This window comes from Trichosurus vulpecula, chromosome 2 (assembly GCF_011100635.1).
Source record: "Trichosurus vulpecula isolate mTriVul1 chromosome 2, mTriVul1.pri, whole genome shotgun sequence".
Taxonomy (NCBI): Eukaryota; Metazoa; Chordata; class Mammalia; order Diprotodontia; family Phalangeridae; genus Trichosurus; species Trichosurus vulpecula.
The window spans coordinates 44,834,767-44,860,360 of NC_050574.1; the positions used below are offsets into that span (position 1 = coordinate 44,834,767).

Here is a 25,594-nt window from a genome sequence, read left to right on the forward strand (position 1 = left end):
TTTTTTGATAAACCTAATAAAACAACTGCAAGATAAGAAAAATCCATTGAACTTAAAATTAAGCTTGATTATTCCAAATTCTTTCTTTTTGACTGTATGTACATATTTTTCCCATATTGTAGTTGTAATCAGTATGTACATTTTTTTTATTTTTGTTTTCTGTTATTTTCTATTTCCCTTAGTTCAAGGTTTATTTGTTTAACTTCCCTGGTTCTCAGTATCCTCATCACAAGATTTCTTAAGGCCACTCCCACCTCTAAATCCTATGACCCAATGTATATATTTCCATGTATGGTGTAGTTAAATCTCTCTGTAGTATACTGTCATTCTAAGTGTAATATGTTTGGGATTATGAAAAGCCAACTAAGTTATTTAACATTTGTTTCCTTCCTAATCAGTTCCATTGTGAGGATGCAGCTAATGTCAAGGAATAGTAATAATCTGAAAAATGACAGTCTCAGTGTTTTTGGCCATATTTTCTGTTTTTATTGACCTTCTGATTTGCCTTCAGCCTGATTTCTTTAGATATTTTTCCCCTCTCATGAGGTTCTGTGCTAATTTGCATTATTGTTATGAGGATTAACCATGCTTATGGTGTCTAGCTTTTTTTATGGTGTACACAAGTGAAAGAGGAATAGGCAGAAGCTATTCCATTTGTGACTGTCTTGAGAGAAATGGAACATTTGAAGTCATGGTGTTAAATTCTGTTTCAGGAAGTTTTAATTTTAGATACTATTGATTTTTTTATTTTGATGTTTCGAGGCTGAGTACATTTTGACTTTTAGCTCCTATGTCCTCACCATAAGAAAAGAAGATGCATTACCAAATCTGGAAAAACAAATCATCATTTTAAGCATAATGTGTAACAAGGGGGAAGAGAGAAAGGAAAAACTTGAGAGGTCCTGTTGATGTTGTTTATCCCAGATGGCTTATGGCAACAGGCAGAAGAGGAGAGGGAAGACCAACTGACAGTGTGCCATACATTACTGTGCCAGCACATAACTGATCAGGGTTTAAAAAAAAAAAAGCAAAACTTTTAAATTTCATAAAGAGAATGTTCTTTTTTTCTTCTCATACTAATCCAAAGGAAGTATCTTCTATGCCAGATTTCATGGTTTTATTATGAATGCCATAAAATTCTGGGCATAATTGGGTATATTTGATAAATATGAAAGTTGTGCTGTTTTTTAAAGTACTCCAAAGACTAGTTGACCTTCGTTCATAATGATTTATTAGCAGCTAGTATCTTAGTAATTTTTCTTTTTTCTCTTTCCCATTCAGTTAAAAATTCAAGATGTCCATTTGCGATTTGAAGATGACATGACCAATCCTTCCCACCCTTTTGCATTTGGCATCTGCATAAAAAATGTGTCTATGCAAAATGCTCTGAATGAGCCTGTAAGTATAAAATACTAAGACCAAAAAAGTAGCAAGCAATGGGCCAGAGAATTGGTTATTCTTTGTGGCTTGTTAATATGAAACATATCAGAGAGCAGGATAGAAAGAGTATTGTACTTATGGTCAGGCAGACTTGAGTTCAGATTCTACCATGAGCTCTTACTAACTGAATGACCATGGGCAAAGCTCAGCCATAATTTTACCATCTGTGAAATAAGAATGACAATACTATCTCAAAGGGTGGTGAGATTCAGTTGAACCAAGATAAGGAAGGTACTTTGCAAACTTTTAGTCGATATGTAAATATGAACTATCATTGCCATCAATTAGTATGAGACCTATTCTAGTGTGTGTGTGTGTGTGTGTGTGTGTGTGTGTGTGTGTGAGTGAGTGAGTGTGTGAGTGAGACTCCTGTTGGTTGTTATTACATTCTAACCATGGTTTGGCAAAGGAAGGAAGCATCCACTGAATCCCACTGTCTTCCCTGTCTCTTCTACTTTAGGTACAAAAATTAATGAGGAAAAAAGAGTTACATGTGGCTGAGTTCAGTATCTATTGGGATGTGGATTGCACTTTATTGGGGGATTTACCTCAAGTGGAGTTACAGGTAGGTGGTTGTTAAAGGGCCTTGGTTCCTCAGAGTGGTGAAAGACAGTGCTGGAGAGTCATCCTTACCAGGATTCTAACTGAGTGCAGCAAGTATTTACTCATGATAAGAGTCAGCCCCAAGGGACCATCTCAGCCACATGAATTTAACGCAACTTAAATAATTTTGATAACTCTTTCAATATATTTGGCTGCCTTTGTAATCCTTTACTTTATTTTAAGAACTTAAAAACATCTTCTGAGAAGGAGTCCTATGGGCTTCACCAGAGTGCCAGAAGGGTCCAGGAGGCAACAAAGGCTAAGAATCCCCTGTTTTAAAGAATAAGGAAAAGTAATTGAAAGATGTTTTTTTAAGATGTAAAGTATTATAAGGATATTAAGGATAACTCTAGCAATGTCAGTGTAGCCTGATGATTATAGTTTGTTACGAAATCTGAAAAAGCTGGGCACACTTAACTGGTCTCAGAAATATTTTTGCTCTTGTGCTGTTCTGCAGATTTTTTTTTTGCCATTTGCTTAAGAGATTTAAACATTGTCATGTAGTTCAGTGGAACTTCCTTATAAGTTAGCTCATTATTACTTGTATTCAGGTATATCCCAGTTTAAATCACACTTCCCCAAATGTAGTTCTGAATGAGGAAGGGCTTTTGGAACACATTTAGCTTCATTTAAATACTTGAAGATCAAAATTATTAAAAAAACAAAACAAAAACAGACATTAGCAAAACCCAACAAAGGTGCCCATTAAAAAGCAATTATTTAAACAGAATCAATTTGCTTATGACTTCCAGGAAGCGATGGACAAGAGCATGGAAAGCCGTGATCACCACTACATCCTAGAGCCTGTGTGTGCATCTGCCCTGTTGAAGAGAAATTGTTCCAAGGAGCCTTTGAGGTCCCGGCACACTCCTCGTATTGAGTGTGATATCCACCTGGAGACCATCCCCCTGAAACTTTCTCAGGTAAGGGAGCCTTTCTCCTCCCTGTGAGGTGTGTAGGGCAGAGAAAAGGAACCCAGCATGGGTTGACACCTCTCATTTCTAAGGCAGAAAGTAGGTATGTGGGTGTATGTGAGCTCAGTCTCCCATCTCACAGTCTCTCTCCCCGCCCCCCGCCCCCGTATGATTTTGTACGTGGAGAAACTGTGCTATGGAATCCTGCAGCACGTTTGTGGATACACACACACACTGCTTTGATTATTGAGCAAACATTGATGACTTAATGCTTGACTTGGAATTAACTACCTATTGTGCATTGCCCCTCTGAGATGCATTGGTGTCTTGATTAATGAGAAAAAGGGAATTGTTTTTAACTTGGTTTTCCTCTACTTCTTACAAAAAGCTGCAGTATCGGCAAATTATGGAGTTGCTTAAGGAGCTGGAGCGGAAGGAGAGGCAGTTGAAGTTTCGAAAATGGAAACCGAAAGTAGCAATATCTGAGAAGTAAGCATGTTTACATTTTTAATTGTCAAGAAGACAGACTTTATAAAGTTGATCTGTTGGATTTGCCTTGATCACAAGTGTACAGAGTTCAGAAATAGGTCCTACATGCTTTTATTTAAGCACGTAGCTCATGGACAGAAGAGCCTAGTAGACACATCATGTTTGTAGAGACACCACTGTTTTATTGTCCATTGATATAGTTTTGGGGGTTCCTTCTTTGAGAGTGTCATAAGAATTGGTGAGATTCAGTCAGCTTAATTTAGGTTGAAGATTTACTCTTGCTGGAGTTTGGTCCAGTCATATGTTCTTTCTTTGTTAGCTTCTTCCTATAGCCCTTTACCTAGATGATTTTGTTTGATAATTTGGAATATATTTAACTTTCTAACTGCCACAATAAAGTGCTTCTAAGAGTTTCCAAGTAATAAGTTTCCCCCTTACAATTTCTAGGTTCCATATGTTTTCATTTACTTTCTAAGTTTTCCATCTTAGACCTCTAGTAATAAATTTCTTGAAAATTACCATTAAATAATTACCATGTAGTTATCCTTTTATTCTGTTATTGGAGAGAAATGATGACAAGGAAAATAAGAAATCATAGATTTTGGTTTGGGAAATCCAATGCAAGATTGGTAGTGATTGACCTTCCTGGCTAGATATATTTGGCTTAAGCTGGTATTAAATTGAGTGTTCTAGGAGCACAAACTCAGGAGTAGCAAGGGGATGTGACCCTGTAATTTCCCTGGTAGAAGGGAAAAAATATTCCAGGTAATCAGCTGAATCAGTTGTCTTTTCTTTGTTCATAATGTAATTTCTTATTGTGAAATATTTCAGTTGCCAGGAGTGGTGGTACTTTGCTTTGAATGCTAATCTGTCTGAGATCAGAGAGCAGAGGAAGCGCTGCACTTGGGACTTCGCATTGCATAGGGCACGTGATGCTGTCTTATACACCGATAAGTATTTCAATAAGTTAAAAGGAGCCCTGCTGTCTGCAGATGAGGAGGTGAGAAAATGGGAAATGATGGATGAGTTGACCTTTTGTGAATGGAATGACTTGGCAACCAAGATCGTGATAGAGATGGCGTCTTGTGTTGCTGATCTTTAGTTGTTGGAGAGGATAAGGCTGTTAATACCAATATTGGCTCTGCAGTCAGCATTTCTTACCATTTGCTAGGCTCTCTTCTCATTATGTGACAAACCAGAGTTGTTCTTACTGCAGGAAGAGTAAATGTCCTGGACCTCCTGCCTTGAGGAGGCCTTGAGGCCCTCAAATTAGTCCTGAGGTAGACCATGAGTTAAAAATGGGGAGGGAGCAGAGATGGCCCTGGGTTACTCCCAGTCACATCCCTCTGTTTACTGGAAATGTGCGGCTTTAGTGGGCCTTTGTTCATCCTGCCATCTGGGTTCTAAAGCTTGTCCACATCCTCAAGTGCTGTAGCTGTCCCAGTACCAAATAGTAGAAACTTTGGCTTATCCCTTCCCGAATCCCATTCATTCTGAAGAAAGAAGATTACTTTGGGTCTGGGAATTGCTTTAATGATAATGATGATAATAAAACTAACACCACCACCACCACTAATAATACTAATGATAGTGGCAATGATAGATGGAATTTGCATAGCGTTTTAAGGTCAGTTGAGCACTTTACATATGTTACTTCATTTGATTCTCACAGCAACAGTCCTCTGAGTTGGATGATATTACTGATATCTTTATTTTTTGGATGAGGAAGAGGAGACAAGCACAGATGAAGTGACTCAGCCAGGGTTACCCAGTAAGGTTCTGAGGCAGGATTCCAAGTCCAGCTCTCTATCCGCTATACCCCCCAAATGCTCAGAGCTCCACTTGGCTACATGGGTAGATCTTCAGTCAGCAAGCATTTGTCGAGCACCTCCTGTGTGCTAGGCACTGTGCTAGGCACTGGGGGAGTAAGGATAAAGAATAAGAATACACTTATTCTCAGGCTCGCTGTGGTCAGCTGTAAAAGATCTGAGGAATACAGAATACAGAGCTGCTGCTCTTGTCCCGCCTTCCTCTGTTGTCAGGCCGTGACAGTGGGAAGCTGGAAGGGTTTTCAATGGCCATGCTTTACTTCTTCGTTTGCTGTGATTTTGTTAGTGGGGTGTGTGTGTGTGTGTGTGTGTGTGTGTGTGTGTGTGTGTAAGCCACTGAGTTTTTCTTCATTATTTTGGTTTGGGTGATGTCTCTTAATAAAGCATTTCATTAACACAAAGCATTATAGAAGCATCATGCTATCCCAATCAAGAGATGCTCTTTTTTTTTTCCTTTAATAGGGCTATTAAGATAGGATTTGTATAGCTTGAAAATCATTCCCATCATTTCATGCTGATGTTCTTAGACTTTAGTGGCAGACGTGTGGCTCATTAATTCTTGAGAATTCCTTTGATATCAATGCCATTGACATTTGAAACCTAATTCAGAAGTTATGGGAAGAAACTAAATGTGGTTCTGCTTCATGTTATGTTCTTAAGGGTATAGCTAAGGATGTGGGAAGAGATGAATAATGGCTACAGCACATGAACAAAGATCATTTCCCTTTCCTTAACTTTAGAGGCCCCTAAAACAAGGGCTCTAAGGAACTGTTTGGGAATGTGAAGTATTTGATTGTGTCTGCTCTTTGTTTTCCTCATTATATGCGTATTTTCCAACTAGCACAAGCAATTTAGTATGATTCAAACTACAAAGACTCTGTCCTTACTAATTTGCTGTATAATTTATTAGTGAGAAAGAGGCCTGCTTTTCGAGGCGCAAATGTTCTTTGTGCTGTGTTCATACTTGCAAATCCTTTTTTTAAGAAAAGATAATATATTACAGACTTCAAATGAAACATTAACACAACTAATTAAACTTGCAGTTATTTTGCAACAATTAAACTACAGCTATTAATGTTTGACCAAATGAATTTCAATGTAAAAAATGCTATAACTTATCAGACCTTCATTCTGTGTCTCCAGGTATTTTTGTTTATCTAGTCATCCCTTTTACTTAGTTGTCATTAGTATACATCATGTTCTTAATTTTTCTTTTAAAAATACTGCTCTTTGATCATTATATGCATAATATACCTTTCAGACATTGTAGCATTATTATTACTACACTTATTATTACTATCACTATTTTGTGTTTGATCTGGACATGTAGCATCCCCAGTATAGAGAACTCTCAGTGTGGAAGCTTTCCCACTGATGTGGATGAGCAGCTTTCTTGTAACTCTGGTTGTTGCTTGGGGCCCTGAAGGTTTGAGCTGATCTGCCCAGGGTCACACAGCTGGTCTGTGTTAGAGGCAGCACTTGAGCCCAGGTCTTCTTCCTGGTTCAGCTCTCCATTATGTAAGCCACACTGAGTTTCACACAAGATATTGTCCGGGATCAAATGGGACATAGTTAATTATGTGGGAAGGCTGTTTAATAACAGTCATGATAAATATACACTCATCGGATAGCAAATGTAGGCGAGCCTTTGGTTTTGGAGTGTTAAGGTGGTTTATGAGGGTGTCCAGTTTGACCGGACCATGAAACCTGTTGGTATTTCTGTGGACTAGGAGGAAATGTGTCGAATTGAAGAGGAACAGAGCTTTGAAGAGCTAAAGATTTTACACGAGTTAGTTCATGACCGATTTCACAAGCAGGAAGAACTGGCAGAGGTAAGAAATTACTCTTATCTTGACAGCTTATTCAGACTGTTGTACACCTTGAACACTGTAGGCATTCAGTTATCCCTCAGAGTCTCTGATCCTTTTGCCTGAAACCTCTCCGCTTGGGGTAGGCAGTGGTGATGGGCTCTGAGAACACAGAACAGTTCTCACTTCTCCCTTTGGCGCTCATATTTGCTTGTGTTTTTGATTGGAGCAGAGCCTACGAGAACCTTTATCAAATTCTCCTGGAGAATCCCCCATAGACCCAGAAGCTGGTGGAGGCAGTGGGATGTTACAGTATCTCCAGTCTTGGTTTCCTGGATGGGGAGGCTGGTATGGTCAGCAAACTCCTGAAGGAAGACCGATTGAGGGCCTAGTCCCAGAAAAGCAGGAACAGTGGAATCCTGAAGAAATCCTCGGTATGTGTGGAGCTAGACTTTACCGGAAATATTCGCTTAAGGTGAAGTGAAATAACTAGTTTCATTAATGAGAACTAAATGAAAGAGTGGAGAAGCATTTATTAAGTATATTATTATACCTTTCACCCCCACCCATTCTTTGATACCAGGACACTGGCCTCCTTGCTATTCCTCTCATAAAACAATTGATATACCAACTACAGATATTTTCCTTGGCTGTTCCTCATGCCTGGAATCTTTTCTCTTCATCTCTGATTTCTGGCTTCCTTCAAGTCCCCGCTAAAATCCCACCGTCCACAAGAACACCCTTCTCAGTGCCCCTTAATGCTAGTGCTTTCCTTCTGTAGATTATCTCTAACTTATCATATCTATCTATATCTTGTTTGTACATAGTTGTTTTCATGTTGTGTCCCCCATTAAACTGAGCTCCTTGAAAGCAGGGACTGCCTTTTACTTTTTTTTGTATTCCCCCAGGTTTAGCACAGTATCTGGCATAAAATAGGTGCTTAATAAGTGTTTGTTGGCTGATTATGTGCCACGTACTCTGGTAAGTGCTGAGGTTACAAATATAGATCAAAGATAGTCCCTGCCCTCAAGGAACTTACATTCTTTTTTCCCTTTTTTTATTTATTTAATATTTTTAGTTTTTAGCATTAATTTTCACAAGAGTTTGAATTACAAATTTTCTCCCCATTTCTACCCTCCCCCCACTCCAAGATGGCATATATTCTGATTGCCCTGTTCTCCAGTCAGCCCTCCTTTCTGTCACCCCACTCCCCTCCATTCCCTTTTCCCTTACTTTCTTGTAGGGCAAGATAGATTTCTATGTCCCATTGCCTGTATATCTTATTTCCTAGTTGCATGCAAAAACTTTTTTTTTTGAACATCTGTTTTTAAAACTTTGAGTTCCAAATTCTCTCCCCTCTTCCCTCTCCACCCACCCACCCTAAAAAGGCAAACAATTCAACATAGGCCATATAGGATGTGTATCATTATGTAAAACCCTTCCACAATACTCATGTTGTGAAAGACTAACTGTATTTTGCTCCTTCCTATCCTATCCCCCTTTGTTCAATTTTCTCCCTTGACCCTGTCCCCTTTCAAAAGTGTTTGCTTTTGATTACCTCCTCCCCCTATCTGCCTTCCCTTCTATTGTTCCCCCTTTTTTATCTCCTTCCTCCTTGTTTCCTGTGGGGTAAGTTACCCAATTGAGTGTGTATGGTATTCCCTCCTCAGGTCAGATCTGATGAGAGCAAGATTCACTCATTCCCCCTCACCTGCCCCCTCTTCCCTTCCTATAGAACTGCTTTTTCTTGCTTCTTTTATGTGAGATAATTTACCCTATTCTATCTCTCCCTTTCTCCCTCTCTCAATATATTCCTCTCTCATCCCTTAATTTGATTTTATTTTTTTAGATATCATCCTTTCATATTCAACTCACCCTGTGCCCTCTGTCTATATACATACATATATATATATCTATATACATAGATATATATAGATATGTATATACGTATAATCCCTTCAGCTACCCTAATACTGAGGTCATGAATTATACATATCATCTTTCATCTTTCTGTGTAGGAATGTAAACAAAACAGTTTGCCTTTAGTAAGTCCCTTATGATTTCTCTTTCTTGTTTACTTTTTCATGCTTCTCTTGATTCTTGTATTTGAAAGTCAAATTTTCTATTCAGCTCTAGTCTTTTCACTGAGAAAGCTTGAAAGTCCTCTATTTTATTGAAAGTCCATATTTTGCCTTGGAGCATTATACTCAGTTTTGCTGGGTAGGTGATTCTTGGTTTTAATCCTAGCTCCACTGACCTCCGGAATATCATATTCCAAGCCCTTTGATACCTTAATGTAGAAGATGCTAGATCTTGTGTTATCCTGATTGTGTGTCCACAATATTCAAATTGTTTCTTTCTGGCTGCTTGCAGTATTTTCTCCTTGATCTGGGAGCTCTGGAATTTGGCAACAATGTTCCTAGGAGTTTTCTTTTTGGGATCTATTTGGGGGGTGATCAGTGGATTCTTTCAATTTCTATTTTACCCTCTGGCTCTAGAATATCAGAGCAGTTCTCCTTGACAATTTCTTGAAATTTTTGATCATGGCTTTCAAGTAGTCCAATAATTTTAAAATTATCTCTCCTGGATCTATTTTCCAGGTCAGTGGTTTTTCCAATGAGATATTTGACATTGTCTTCCATTTTTTCATTCCTTTGGTTCTATTTTATAATATCTTGATTTCTCATAAAGTCATTAGCTTCCACTTGCTCCAATCTAATTTTTAAGGTAGTATTTTCTTCAGTGGTCTTTTGGACCTCCTTTTCCATTTGGCTAATTCTGCCTTTCAAGGCATTCTTCTTCTCATTGGCTTTTGGAGCTCTTTTGCCATTTGAGTTAGTCTATTTTTTAAGGTGTTGTTTTCTTCAGTATTTTTTTGGGTCTCCTTTAGCAAGTCGTTGACTAGTTTTTCATGGTTTTCTCACATCACTCTCATTTCTCTTCCCAATTTTTCCTCTACTTCTCTAACTTGCTTTTCCAAATCCCTTTTGAGCTCTTCCTTGGCCTGAGACCAGTTCATGTTTTTCTTGGAGGCTTTTGTTGTAGGCTCTTTGCCTTTGTTGACTTCTTCTGGCTGTGTGTTTTGGTCTTCTTTGTCACCAAAGAAAGATTCCAAAGTCTGAGTCTGAATCTGAGTTGGTTTTTGCTGCCTGATCATGTTCCCAGCCAACTACTTGACCCTTGAGTTTTTTGTCGGGGTATGACTGTTTGTAGAGTAGAGAGTACTTTGAGAGCCTGCACTGTTTTCAGAGCTTTTTCCACACAGCCAGCTCTGCCACACCAGTGCTCCTCCTCCCCCAAGAACCTCCAACCCGGACTGCGACTCAGATCTGAGCAGGCTCTGCACTCCTGCTCAGATCTGCCACTTAATTCCTCCCACCAGGTGGGCCTGGGGCCGGAAGCAACTGCAGCTGTAGTTCTGTAGCTGCTGCACCTCTGCTGCTCCTGGGGCAGTGGCTGAACTGCGAATTCCTTTCACTTTGTCCCCGCAGTTTTTTCCTACTATCCTTCTCTGTTGTCTTTGGTGTTTGTAGGTTGAGAAGTCTGGTAACTGCCACAGCTCACTGAGTCAGGGCACTAGGGCCTGTTCTGCCTGACTCCCAGTCTGGTTGGTCCAGGTGCAGCCCACGCTGGGCTCTGCTCCCAGCTCTGTGCGATAGACCTTATCCAGCGACCATCCAGGCTGTCCTGGGCTGGAGCCCTACTTCCCTCTGCTGTTTTGTGGGTTCTGTAGTACTAGAATTTGTTCAGAGCCATTTTTTTAAGTGTTTGGAGGGTCCTGGGGGAGAGCTTTAGGTATCTCTGCTTTCCAGCCACCATCTTGGCTCTGCCTTCCAGGAACTTATATTCTAATAAGAGAAAAGGCATGTAGAGGAATGAGAGTGAGGGAGAGGCTCTTTGGCCTCAAAAGCCACGGCAATAGAGAGTAGGGCTGTAGGGGAGTAGCTTGACAGACCCCATCCAGGACCATTGGCAAAGTTGATTTGATCATGGTTCCAGAACTGGAGAAAGTTATGGGTTTGGTAGTAAGGCTGTTAGCCAAGGCTTGGAGGAGATGGAGGAAAGTAGAGAAGCCTGGTGGCTGACATTTTCCTGAAATAGTGACCTAGAAGAGTCAGACCTTTTCAGCTCATTGGAGCCCCAAGATGGAGTTGATGGTTCATTTGTGTATATACCTTCAGGTTATTTTCATATGATTTAAAAAAAAAAGTGTTTCAAAATCTTTTGCCTGGGTAAAAAAGGCCAAATCTTAAATCACCGTAGTATATACAGTTTCAAAAAGAATCTCAGTAGTGACTGTTGCAGGAAAATAGATGAGCAGATGATGAAAGGTTTTAAGCTCTAAACTGACTACTAGATTGTTAGTCCTAAATCTCCTAGCTAGAAATGAGTATTAGTGTAGAATGAACAGAATATCAACTTCTTGTCTCATTGGTTTTATAATCAGTTGTTAAAAGTCCTTATAAAAAGTTATTTCCTCCCCCCCACCACAAGGAATCCACATTTTAATTGAAAAAATATTTTCCTAGTTTTTTTCCCCCTGTTTAAATCAGATTCTTGTCTTCTAATTATGAAGGAAAAAATCTAACTTTCATAGATGAACCATAATAGTTCTTTATTTGCTAAATTTGAGGCTCCTTTTGAGCTTAAGGCTGAGGTTAATGGGCCTCCTCCCTTCTCTGTTCACAGCATGTACAGAATTTTATTTTATGTTTAAATTAAATATTTTGTTAAAAAAATTAGTATTGAACATAAAAACAACTAGACATGCTTATTGTAGCTACTTATGTTTAAATGAATTAATTTCATTTTATAAGGTATCATAACTTTTCATCATCACTCTCTGAGTCTCCATCAGGATTGTTGGTCCATTCATTTTCATTCACTTTTCGTCTTCTCTGGTAATAGCGTGTATTCCATTCTTCTAGGGCTGGCTTGGCTTCCTGGTTAGAAGACTGGACTGGAAGTCAGGATGACCTGGATTATAATCTTGCCTCTGCTGTTTGCTAGCCCTATTCACTTGCCCTCTCTGAGCCTTAGCTTCCTCATCTTCATCTACACGATGGGGATGATATCATTTGCAGTAGTTATTTCCGAAGGTGGTTAGGAAGATCAAAACTTTAAACTACTGTCTACATATTTGTTGCAATTGTTCTGATTCAGCTTTTTATCATCATCGTTATCATTGTTTTTGCTTTGCATTATTTCAAAGAAGTCCTTCTGGATTTCTTTGTGTTCCAGAGAGCTTCTTCTTACAAAATGAAGTCTCTACCTGTTCCCTGTGGGGACATTATTTCTTCCCCCATTATTTCTGTTGTAGTCGAGTAGCGTTGCCATAACTGTCCTTGGAGTGCCTGAATTCTTGTTCATTAAAATGCTTCATCTGAAGAAATCTGTTGCTCCCACTCTTCAGGTACCGAAGAGTTTTTTGACCCAACTGCAGATGCCTCTTGCATGAACACATTCACAAAGCGAGACCATGTCTTCGCTAAACTGAATTTGCAGCTACAGCGTGGGACAGTGACTTTGTTACATCAGGAGAAAGGGGCTCCTCCAGGAAACGAGAGTGCTTTCATGCAGCTTGAATTTTCAGGTAGGGGAGAGACATTACCCACTGACTTTCATCTCCCTTGGCATTGTACACTTAACTGCTTCCTAAATATTTGATCAGCTTGGTGACTTGAAATCAAAGCCATCATCCTGGTACTGTATTCTTGTTATTTCTTTTAATTCTTCATTTCAGCCCCAAAGTGGCCGCTTGATCAAGTTCAGCAAGAATTTGTGAAGGCTGCATAATAAATAATGCCAAATTGTTTAATTATATTCCTGTGTTAGTCTTTGCAGGAAAGGAATAACTGGGCTGGCGTAAGCTTTTTGTGAACTAGCAAACTGGACTTCTTTGCTAAGCTTCTTTACATAGTAATTATGTTAGGAGAGTGAGACAGACCAATGTAATATAGAGAACACTGGACTTGGAATCAAGAAACTTAGGCTGACATCTTGCCTTTATCACTTAGCTACCTGTATGATCATGGGCAACCTGCTTTTGCTCTGTAGGCTACAACTGCCTCATCTGTAAAATGAAGAGAAAGGCTGAATTAAGCTCTATCTGAGAGCTCTTCTAATACCAAATCCTATGATCATTAGACTGTAAGCTCTTTGAGAACAGGGATTGTCTTTTGCCTCTTTCTGTATCCCTGGGACTTGGCACAGTGCCTAGAACATAGTAAGTGCTTAATAAATGTTTATTGTATGAATGAATAGTGCAGGTGTGCATTCTGCACATGAAATTTTGAGAAATGTCTCTGGTGAACCTCAACTCATTGTCACCAAGAATGAATTCTGGCTTCACAGAATTGTAGCATTACAAAATCCTAGAGTTGGAAGGGACCTCAAGGGCCATCTATTCCTGCCTGCTGCTGACCAAGGCTCTCTACACAGTCTCAACAAATGGTCATTGGACCTCCACCAGAAGACCACTTATTGAGTGGAGTCCACCGCCTCCCAGAGCCCCAGCTATGGGCTCTTGCTATGTGTTCTGAAGGCAGGCACCCTGCTCCTTTTGAAAAGAGTCCTAAGTGAAGAGCTTTCCTTATCCTGGCCCCTTGAGTCAATCAACTGTAGAGAATAAGAGGGCTTGTGATCTGCTTTGGCAGAATTTAAAACTTGAAAGTTTGAGTGATATGTTCAATTTGACATGGCCAAATACCAGCTCTTGCATTTGTCTTTTCCAGATGTGAAACTCTTAGCAGAATCCCTGCCTCGGAGGAATTCTTCTTTACTTTTGGTTCGGTTGGGTGGATTATTTCTCCAAGACCTGGTGACCGAAGGAACGATGTTTCCCCTTCTTGTCTTCCCTAACCCTGTATGTACCACAGTGTAGTTTGACATGTTCCCAGGATGTTGCTCATTATCCCTTCAAATCCCTAAGACAAGTGAAAATTTTTTTCAAGCAGGTGATAATGAATGCTAATTTTATTCCCTCCACCATCTGACCACCTCTTAGGGGTAGATGGATTGACTTTAATTTATTTGTCACAAGTTTGGTGATGGTACTTGCTGGAAGATGAATGTTTACATCCTTTCGCTTCTTGTCCTGAACTCACCCCGAATGGTTATAGTTAGAGTAGGGTGCATTTTCTCTCTTGGAAGAGAATTGTGTAAGCACCCATCCTGCTGCATTTGGAGACTAATAGTGGAATTTCTTCCTTCCTGACTCCCGTTCATATGTAGTCTGTCCACCGCTTTCTGGGTATACTCTATAAACCTGACAGGAAAACATCTTTCCAAGCCAAGGGAGGAATAGAAATATCACAAGTGACCTTTGGCTATGTCAGTCCAAGTGGTATTAATTTGACCTAAGAATTAAGCTAGTGCGTTGTTTAGCTACCACTCTATTTATAGCTACTTTGTTCTAAACTTGGAAGAATCCATGCCCCTTTCATATTTTATTCAGAGTCAACTGAAATGATGGCGGTGCACAGAGCAGGCTACTGTGGTAGGGTTATATAAGAAGTAGGATACACAGCCTCTGATTTAGCAGGGGCTCAAGTTCATCAAGGGGACAATATAAACCCATGAAATAAGCAAAAAACAACATAAGGTAATTTACCTCCAAGTGCAGCATGGGCATGACCCATGATTTTTTTGTTTTTCCTATCGAGCATACCTTAAAGGCATGCACTTCCTCAGAGGTTGAAGAAAAATACATATTGTGCCTAACTCGCCTACCCTCCTGTGTATTCTGTGTTATAAAATAGCAAAAAGAAGTTGGCAGTGTCTCACAGTCCCTTGGTCTCCAAACAACATCTTCAGACAGAAGTGATCAGTGTCCTGGTAAGTTTTCACTTATTTTTGAAATTACAGATTTTTTTGTATCAAATATGCTTTTTTATATTGGATTAAATATTGTATGTTTCCTTATTTTGCTAGCGCAGAGATTAGAAAAGTGGTAAAATATAGTACATTCAATTTTGAATAATGTCATTTTGGTCATGCAAAGTGATCTCAGCTCAACTCTTCGTGTTGTGGTTTGATATTGTGGTCATTTGGCAAGTCCTTCACCTAGGAACCGATAAAAAGTGCTTTATTTTCCTCATTTGTAATAATGGTGAAGACGATACCAGTTTTCTCCTTGGTGCTGTCTGTCATTTAGAATGTCAATAGAAATCATTGTAAAGTACTTTGCCAAAACAGTGTTTGTCATCATGCCAAATAGCTGAAGAGATAATTTAGTACATTTCATCTCATTTACAGATTTCCCCCAGATATGACCTCTGTGTTATTTTGAGTAAAAGTAGAGCATCTTTTTGCCATCTTTCCTTCTTACTAGATCTGCTTTCTCTTTCCAGCTACTGATCCAGATGCTCCAGTTTTCGAGATGCTCTATGAGAAGAATCCAGTACACAGCCACTTTGAGAGGAGGCTGAATGTCAGCACCAGGCCTTTGAATATTGTTTATAATCCCCAGGCCATTAAGAAAGTAGCAGATTTTTTCTACAAGGGAAAGGTTCATACCTCAGGTTAACTTTTTTGGTTTTTTTGTTTTATGTTAGTATTTTTTTAGTTTTCTGATTTTCCTGGTCACTTTCAGAAGCTTTAGCAGTGTTTATTCCTTAGCAGCAGTAGAAAGATCAGTGCAGTAAATAATTAGGGTTTCCCTTAGTTCTTAAATTACAGTAAGAATCCTAGTGTTGCCACTTTTTTGGTGAGAAGGCAAGATCCTAAAGTACTATTTTCTCCCCTTTCATCATCTTCTTGTTAACATTCATTTCCTCAGAGCCCATATTTTATTTTGATGATGAATTTACTTGACCTTCATTGATTTAAGGCCTTAATGGAAAGGTTCAGGGAATGAGGCCTAGAGGACAAGAACAATGTCTATGTTGCTTCCTTTGAGGAGCCCCACTGAGAGCTGAATAACTGAATGATATATGTGGGTGTTGATAGTGGCTAAGAATAATAGACTAATTGCCATCTACCCTTCCCAGCTTATTTGGTGAAATTCTCCTAGACAGTTTTGTCTTATTTTTGAAGCACTCCATGAAGAAGAAAATTTAGCTAAAATATAACTACTTTTTTAGCCCTAGACCAGATACATAATATAGGAAGTGTTTCCTCTGCCACTAAATTTTGATGTTTTAGTCATTTGGAATATAGTGGTCTAGGTCCAGTGTAATGTGGTTGAAGAAAGTGAGGACCCCTTTAATTGAGCAGCCCTTAATTTACTATCTCATTTGTTAGAGATGACTTCAGGGAATGTTGCTGTAGGGAGCTCTCCTTGTTGATGCCATTTCCTGAACTTGGTTCTCCTTAGGGAAGTAGCACTTCCAGGAAGAGAGGTCCTCTAGCTCTTCTGCTCATCTAGCCAGGCAAAGGTCCATTTGGTTTCTTGTTTAATTTCAATCTTCCAGGTTTTGGCTATCAGTCGGAACTTGAGTTGAGAGTTGCTGAAGCTGCCCGAAGACAGTATAACAAACTGAAAATGCAGACGAAGGCAGAAATCCGACAAACCATTGATCGTTTGCTAGTGGGTGATTTCATTGTGAGTGATCATACTTAAATGCTTTTGATTTGTTTGGTTGCTGCAAAATGCTTTAGTAGCTCATCCTAGTTTGGAGTTAGATATAAAAATTAGCCACGTGGTCTCAGGCATGCTGCCTCATGGTTCATGGACCTTTAGAGCTGACACCTTTCTTCAGCAGGCTATGGCAGACAAGGGCCTGGGGCCACAATAAGCAGGCATCCATTTGTGGAAATGAAGACAATGGAGCCGTGTTTGACTGTAGAGATGGGGCAAATGGCATGGGCCTTAGCCTCTGGCTCTGTATGGCTGTGAAGAAAACATTTCAGATCTGATCTTTATTCATGTCAGGAAGATCCTGTCATACTGGTTTTGGACATGTATTTGTTCAGCACCTACTTATTAAGTGCTCACAATGTGCGAATGACTATGCTGAGCACTGGGAAATAGAAAAAAACATTATTAGGACAGGATCCTAAATTTCATGGAGTCAAATAACAGAAAAAAAATCCCGTTTTCTACCTTAGTGGAACAGAATCAACTCTTTTCAACAGACATAAAGCAAGCACCTACTGTGTTTGTGGCACTGTGCTCACTGCTAGGGATACAGAGACAGAAACAAAACATTCCTCCCCTAAAAGAAGGTTGCATTTTTGTGAAGGAATATAACACATGTGCAGATAAGCATATATAAAATGTACATAAAAATAATTTAAAGTCATTTCAAAAGGAATAGCACACTAACAGCTGGGAAATTGGGAAAGGTAGGAGGTGGCGCGTGACATTCAGGCTGTGCATTGAAGGAAGCCGGGCATTCTGTGAGGCCAAGGGGAGGAGAGAGGGCCCTATATCTGGGGCAGAGTGAGAAGGGAACCTGCCTGCAGGGCTCTTGAGGTTTGTTAGGAAGGCCCTGGGTAGTGTGGTAAGAAAAGAGGTGGTTCAGAGGGAAGCAGCTGCAATGGGGCTCAGACGTGAGCGGCAGAGTGGGGCCTCAGTCCCAGCATCTCACCCAGTCTGCAGAGGGAACACCAGGGCAGAGATACCAGGCCCCGGGGGAGCCAGAGGTTCTGTCTTTCTGAGCAGGCAGAGCTTCAGCTCCGTCAGCAGCGTTCCTGGCTCAATTAATGGTCCATTTCAAGAGTTACAGTAAGAAATGCTTACTGGTCGTTTGACATATTTTCGCAGGAGGAGAGCAAGCGTTGGACGGTTCGGCTGGATATTTCTGCCCCTCAGGTGATATTCCCTGATGATTTCAAGTTTAAAAATCCTGTGTTAGTTGTTGTGGACCTGGGCAGGATGTTGCTCACCAACACTCAAGGTATGGCTGGCACTAAAAGAAGTATGGTGAGGACATTCTTAGAGTGATCTGCTATCTTCCCTTAATAAGGCGTCCATAAATGTCTGGATATTTTGGGTGATGAGTGGTTTTAGTTGTTTTATGGTTAGAGTGGAGAGCTAGAGATTTTACTCAGTTTCGTAAAGAGACTCCAGAGAAGTTGATCTCATGACTGTAATTAGATCTAAAAGGTACTGTTTTCATTAGTAAGTCTATTACTCTTTTCATTATTATGTATTTAACATTCTTTGTAACAAATCACAAAATTTAAAAATGGGAAGAGACCTCAGCTTTTATCTAGTTTAATCCTTCATGAAAGGTGTCTCCTTTTAAAATTTTTTTTCCGTTTGGTTACATTTGAGTTCCAAGGTCTTTCCCTTCCTTCTTCCCTCTGAACCCCACACTAGAGAAAGCCAGCCTTTGACCCAGATATATATGTGGAACCATACAATACATAGTTCCCTATATCTACTCTTTCTCTTGTAGATAGCATCTTCATAGCCCTTTGTAGTTGATCTGAATCTTCATATATCTCAGAATAGCTTAGTCATTCACAGTTACTCTTCGAACACTCGTTTCACTCTGCATTATTTCATTCAAGTCTTTCTACATTTTCCTAAAATCACGCTGAAACATTCTTAATAGGTAGTCATCCAACCTCTGTTTGAAGACCCCCAGGGAGTGGGAACCCATCATTTCTCTAGCCAGGCTATTCCACTTTTGGACAGTTTAAATTGTTAGTTTTTTCTGGCATCAAACTTAGAATTGTCTGCTTTGCCCCTTTCACCCATTGTTCCTAGTTCTGTCCTGTGGAGCCACATAGAACAAATCTAATCCCTTGTCACTGTGGCAGCCCTCAGATACTTGAAGACAGCTATCATGTGTCACCGCCCTCTTCCCCCTGCCCCCTCTGCTCCCACCCCAGTCTTCTTCAACCATCCCCTAGCCTAGTTGTCTGCTGGATACTCTTTAGCTAATCAAAATCCTTTTTAAAATGGGGCAGTCAGACCTGAACACAGATATCTAAATGAGGCCTGATGAGGGCAAGTAAAGTTGGCCTGTATTTCCCCATTCCTGGAAGCTCTGTTCCATGCAGCCCAAGATTGCAGTGGCTTTTTTAATGGTCATATCACACTGTTCATTCATAGTGTGCTGTGCAGGCTGCTAAAATGCCTAGATCTTTTTAGAACAACTACTGTCTGTCCACGCTTCCCCTATTTGTATTTGTGGAAGTGACTTTTTAAATACCCAAGTTTAAGCCTTCACATTTTTCCCTGTTGAATTCTTGCTCCATTCAGTTCAGAGCTGTAGCCTGGCAAGATGAATCCTGACCTGGTCATCCATTGTGTTAACTCTTCCTCCTAGCTTAGTGCCACCTGCAAATTGGGTTAGCATACTATCTATGCCTTTAAGTCATTCATAAACATTTCATTCATTAGCACAAGGCCAAGCACAGTTCTCTGGGGCTGGAGACCTCCTGCCTTTTGGACCCTGAACCGGTTCTGAATCCTTCAGATTATTTTATGGTATAATTGGTATTTCCATTTTCTTCTCAAGAATAGTGTGTGATACTTTATGAGAAGCTGTCTTTGCAGCAGTCCCCTTGACTACCAGCTTAGTAACTGTTGGAAAAAAAAAATAAGGTTAATTTGGTATGCTCTGTTCTTGATGAAGTCAGGCTAATTCTTTGTAATCACTGATTTCTTCTTGAGATGCAAACCGGCCATGTTTTTAATGATCTGTTTTAGAATCTTCCCAGGAATCAATGACAACTCACTAGTGTATGGTTTGCAGACTGTTCATTTCCACTTTTTGAAAGTTGGGAGCACATTTGCCATCTCCAATCTCGTGGTACCCTCTCATTATTTCATGATCTTTCAGATATTAGTTTCAATGACTCAGCAGTGAATATAGTGAATATAGTGAATATAGTTCATTTAGACTAGGGAACTTGTATTACCAGGAACAAGCTGAATATTCTCTTATTATTTCATTCCTTATTTCGGGTGCCGACTCCCTGTTAGTCATTTCATTCTGTAGTGTGCAGAGGAGGGAGGCCATTCTTCCATGTAGAGATAACAGACAAAGGATTTGTTTCTTTTTTGTGAGTTGTCATTGTCCTATCCACCTCAAGCCAAGGCCTAGACGGTCTTTGATCCCATCTCCCCTTTCTTCCAATATAGCTCAAAAAATAAACCAACCCTTCTTCTTGTCTTGCCAGCCTAGGCTCATTCAGAAGTTTAGTTTTCCTGATGCTATCTTTACAGGACTGTGCCACACTCTCATAGTATCATTCTTTGCTGCCTGGCCTTGCTGCCATCTTTTGTACTTTATTTTGTTGTTTGTCCTTGCATTCTCAAAGAGGACCAATGACATCATGAGCATAATGTCTAGATGTCTTGACTTGCGCATGAATTGAATTTGAATGAGGCCGAGTTTTGCAAAGTAGTCAACCTTCTCCATCAAGATGACGGGTGATGGCTCAGGATACAGATATATTTCTTTTAAAATCTATGTTTATCAATTAGCTTTTGTTGTCCTCATTGGAATTATTTCTGTGTATATCTTCAGAATTTTATTCCTGAGTGTGTCCTGGGCTGGCTAATTTCCCTGAAGAATTTTATTCCATGGGAGCCAACTTACCAGTCTGCTTTCCTAAAATCTACAACTTTTCAACACTGATATGTTGATATGAAGGCTGAAAGCATAAGACATTTTGAACCAAATTTATCAGACTTACTAGAATAAAATACAACTGGCTATTCTATAAAGCTAAATATTTTAATTTACCAGGCATTAGAAAATGATTTAGGTGATACAGGAAGTAATTAAGTCTAATCATATATAGCCTGGGCTTTATTTTTGTTTCTAGGTCTACATGTCATGACTATACAGACAGTGTAGAGGAGAAATTTAAAAATAAATTTTCTTTTTAATTTATTTCTAAGCTTACAAAAACATTTAAATATACTGTAAAATAAAAAAGATTATATGTTATAATTTGTTCAAACAACTTCTATTTTAATTTTAGGAATTTGCTTTTGTATCTCTTTGTAATCTCTTACTTCTGTCTTGTCATTATTTTTTATAGTTATCTTCAGTGTACATATCATTGCTCTAATTCTGCTTTACTTGGCGTAATTTCATATGTTTTTCTGTATTTCTTTGTGTTCTTTGTGCTTTATTGTTTCTTTTGGTGCAGTAATGTTCTTTTGTGTTCAGGTTTCATAATGTGTTCAACTTTCCCCCATTTAATAGACACAGTTTTTGAATGGAATTGTATGGTTCTTGAATCTTCCTTAAAATCATGTTGAAAGAAAGAAAATCACTGTTTATCAAAATGGAGAAGCAAAGTTTATGTTGGTTTTTCTGCTTTCTATCTACAGATGATTATAAGAACAAAAATACAGAAAGTTCCTCTTCTGACGTGAATGAACTTAGTGATGATGAATATAAGACACCTCTTGCCACCCCTCCTAACACCCCACCCCTTCAAACAAGCAGCAGGAATGGAGTGAAAACTCCACCATTTCCTGCAGTTGAATTCAGTGAAGAGCAACTTCAAGCCCATTTAATGAGCACGAAGATGTATGAGAGATATTCCTTGTCATTTATGGACCTCCAGATCATGGTTGGACGAGTGAAAGACAATTGGAAACATGTTCAGGACATTGATGTGGGACCAACCCATGTGGTAGAAAAATTCAATGTACATTTACAGTTAGAACGCCGATTGATTTATACATCAGATCCCAGGTACCCCGGAGCAGTGCTCTCAGGTAATTTACCAGATTTGAAAATCCACATCAATGAGGATAAAATATCTGCCTTGAAGAATTGCTTTGCCCTCTTGACCACTTCCGAAGTGAAGCCTTCTGATGTACTGATCAAGGAGAAGATTTTCCATGAAGAGGAACAACGAGGGAGCTTGCAAGACTCAGTAATGAATCTAACTCAGAGCGTTGTGGTTTTGGAGCAGCACACGAGGGAGGTTCTAGTGGAATCTCAGCTCCTTTTAGCTGAATTTAAAGTTAATTGTATGCAGCTTGGTGTTGAGAGCAATGGTCGTTATATATCTGTGCTCAAAGTGTTTGGTACTAATGCTCATTTTGTGAAGAGGCCTTATGATGCTGAGGTGTCACTCACTGTCCATGGCTTACTCCTGGTGGACACTATGCAGACTTATGGTGCTGATTTTGATCTCTTAATGGCTTCACACAAGAACTTGAGTTTTGATATTCCAACTGGGAGCCTCCGGGATAGTAGGGCCCAATCACCTGTCTCTGGACCTGATGCAGCCACACTGAGTGATCGATGTATTGCAGCCACTAATGTTTCACTTAACAATATAATCACCAAAGATCAGGAGTCACTCATTAAGTTAGAATACCAGTTTGTTAGTTCAGAATGTCCTTCAATGAATTTAGACAGCACTCTCCAGGTGATATCATTACAGGTGAATAATTTAGATATCATCTTGAATCCAGAAACAATTGTAGAGCTGATTGGTTTTCTTCAAAAATCCTTTCCTAAGGAAAAAGACGATTCAAGCCCTCAGCCTTTAATGATGGATTTTGAAAGAAGTTTTGGGGAACAAGAAACATATCAGTCTACTTATGAGCAAAACACAGAGGTTGCAGTGGATATTCATAGACTCAATTTGCTGCTCCTTCGGACAGTGGGAATGACAAATGGGGAGAAGTATGGCAGAAAAATTGCAACTGCAAGTATAGGCGGAACCAAAGTTAATGTCTCCATGGGTAACACGGTTGATGTGAACGGTTCTCTGGGTTGCTTGCAGCTCATGGACTTGACACAAGATAATATCAAGAACCAATATGTTGTCAGCATTGGAAATTCTGTAGACTATGAAAACCTTGTTAGTGATATTGGCTACTTTGAATCTGTCTTTGTTAAAATGGAAGATGCCTCCCTCACAGAAGCGTTGAGTTTCACATTTGTTGAGAAGTCTAAACAGGAGTGTTCCCTTAACCTCAAGATGGCATCTCTGCATTATAACCACTCTGCTAAATTTCTAAAGGAATTAACACTGTCCATGGATGAACTTGAAGAGAATTTCCAAAGCATGCTGAAAAGTGCAGCCTCCAAAGTCACCACAGTTTTGGCTACCAAAACTGCAGAATACAGTGAGATGGTCTCTCTCTTTGAAACACCTCGGAAGCCTCGGGATCCTTTTATCTTTGAGGAAAATGAAGGCTACGGTTTTGACCCATCCACAACTGTCAGTGACACTGTGAAGCTTATCTTAAATGTCAACATAGAATCACCAGTTGTCTCAATCCCTCGAAAGCCTGGAAGTCCAGAACTGTTGGTAGGACATTTAGGACAGATCTTCATCCAGAATTTTGTGGCAGGTGAAGATGAATCAAGAAGTGACCGGCTTCAGGTAGAAATCAAAGACATTAAATTGTACTCTTTGAACTGTGCTCAGTTGGCAGGCAGGAAAGGTTCTGGATCTGAAGTAGGCCAGTCTCTCCACCCTCCTTCTGGTCCTGCCAGTGTTAATAGCCAGGAGGAAACTCACTTCACCAGACATGATTTCTTTGAATCTCTGCATAGAGGTCAAGGTGAGTTATGTGACTCTTTGGAATCCAGGATCCCAACCCCAGCTCTTTTAGTAGTTTGCTTTTAAAAGCAAAATTTTCTAAAAGAATTTGTTCAAATACCACAGATAATGAATTTTTATTTTAAAGAAGAGTTAATTAGAATTCCCCTTCAAGTCATATTTCACCAAAAAAGACTTGTTTTAACTGGCAAAATCTTAGAAGTCATGTAGAAAAATTTCACTTGTAAGGTAGGAATATCTCCTGCAAAATGCATGAATGAGAGTAGCCCAGCTTCTGGTTGGACATTCTAGGGGAAGGATTACACTATGAGGTGAGTTAATGCAGTCTTTTAAGGTGATTTTACGAATGATTATTTGGAGAGACACCTCAATGAGCAATTCTTGAGAAGTACTAAGTGTAAAAAGGTCTGATTTTACTCTGGCACCATCGACTCTTCTTGATTACATATTCTAGTCCACATGGAGGGGGAAGGCAGGGCAATTTGGGGTTAAGTGACTTGTCCAAGGTCACGCAGCTAGTAAGTGTGTCAAGTGTCTGAGGTTGAATTTGAACTCAGGCCTTTCTGATTCCAGGGCCGGTGCTCTACTCACTGTGCCACCTAGCTGCCCAAGATGCTTTCACTGTAGCTGGCAGGTCATTCTTGTTAACTTTATAAGGCTGCTAGTACAAGTCACCTGGTATAGGATCTTATTTTGAATCCAATAAGAGGCCAGATGATTTGATTTATTAATATAGACATCTGTAGAATTCAAATGAACCCTCAGTTATGACAGTTTTTTTGTTATTTTAAATAAATTTTTATGGATATCTTTTTTATCACCAGATTTTTTTCCTTTTTTTGTTTTAAATAAATTTTTATGGATATCTTTTTTTTTATCACCACATTTTCCCCCTAGTATCTCTCCTTTCCTCTCCCAAAGAGCCATTCCATAGAACAAAAAATATTTGTAAAGAAAAGTAAGAAGAGGAAAAAAAAATCTGCAAAACCAATGAGTACATGGGAAAAGTCTTAAAATATATTCAGTGTACCATGTTTGGTGCAGTTTTTTTCTGACCTTTGTTTGCCCTGAATCTTAGGTGTTAAATTTCTATTTAAAGAGCCAGTATATGAATTTATAACTCATTGCTCTATAGATGATGGTCATAGGAATAGAAGTTTGTAATAACATTACCAATAATAACATCATTGTAGGCTAATATTTACATTTATTTAGCAGCCTAGTCTTTTAAGTGCTTTTGTATGTGCATTAGTCAATTACAGATCATAAGAACATAAATTCATAGCCTCAGAGGATTTATAAATAGAAGGGATCTCAGAGATCATCTGGTCCAAACCCATTATTTTATAGATGAGAAAACCAAGGCCCAGAGAGATTAATTGCCATCATGATGTTCTTTGTTCTTTGAAGCTAAATATTGTCAAGCAACTCAGTTGGGGGTGGGTGGAATCTTGAAAGTTAGGGTGCCTTGATGCTGACACTTGAACAAGTGTAATGTCCATCACATCACATGGCCTTGTACACAGTTGGAACTTAATACTTGTAAATTGAATTAATACCACCAAAGTGTTCATCCTCTTGCCAACTGGCTTTGGTCTTTTACTGCATCTAGATACTAGTCTTGGGAGGTACACCGCAGACTGTTTTTGACTATAATCTCCATACTGTTCTTTTTCTGAATAACCCTTAGTTCCAGGCTAAAATCATGGATGCTACATTTAGTCATTAGTAACATTGAGTAGGGTAAAGTGTACATTGTTGCTTTAATTATACACTATTCTTTGAACTTAGTTATTTTTCTCCTCTTGTCAGCTTTCCACATTCTGAACAATACCACCATCCAATTTAAACTGGAAAAGATCCCTATAGAGAGGGAATGTGAGCTGGCATTCACCCATTGCCCAGATGATGTGGGAACCTCGAGTATTATGAAGATTGAAGGAAAATTTGTCAATCCTGTTCAGGTAAAAACTTTTTCATTTCCAAAATGTTTGTGATTTTAAATGACTACTAGTAGTAAAATCCCATTGTAATGAATATCAGGGCAGATTTCTAGTTTTAAGTA

The 25,594-nt window shown here is 39.3% G+C and overlaps 1 protein-coding gene across 1 annotated transcript in view; it reads left to right on the forward strand.

Annotated features, from left to right (window-relative positions):
- VPS13D (vacuolar protein sorting 13 homolog D) overlaps positions 1–25,594 on the forward strand; it is a 332,377-nt gene that overhangs the window by 17,162 nt on the left and 289,621 nt on the right. Inside the window, exons 6-20 of the mRNA XM_036744767.1 lie at positions 1,282–1,398; positions 1,901–2,005; positions 2,796–2,966; positions 3,346–3,446; positions 4,278–4,446; positions 7,006–7,107; positions 7,316–7,517; positions 12,497–12,676; positions 13,818–13,948; positions 14,844–14,919; positions 15,435–15,605; positions 16,497–16,627; positions 17,792–17,924; positions 21,329–23,530; positions 25,342–25,493. Of these exons, the coding sequence (XP_036600662.1) occupies positions 1,282–1,398; positions 1,901–2,005; positions 2,796–2,966; positions 3,346–3,446; positions 4,278–4,446; positions 7,006–7,107; positions 7,316–7,517; positions 12,497–12,676; positions 13,818–13,948; positions 14,844–14,919; positions 15,435–15,605; positions 16,497–16,627; positions 17,792–17,924; positions 21,329–23,530; positions 25,342–25,493 (4,143 nt within the window). The remainder of the gene's footprint in view (positions 1–1,281; positions 1,399–1,900; positions 2,006–2,795; positions 2,967–3,345; positions 3,447–4,277; positions 4,447–7,005; positions 7,108–7,315; positions 7,518–12,496; positions 12,677–13,817; positions 13,949–14,843; positions 14,920–15,434; positions 15,606–16,496; positions 16,628–17,791; positions 17,925–21,328; positions 23,531–25,341; positions 25,494–25,594) is intronic.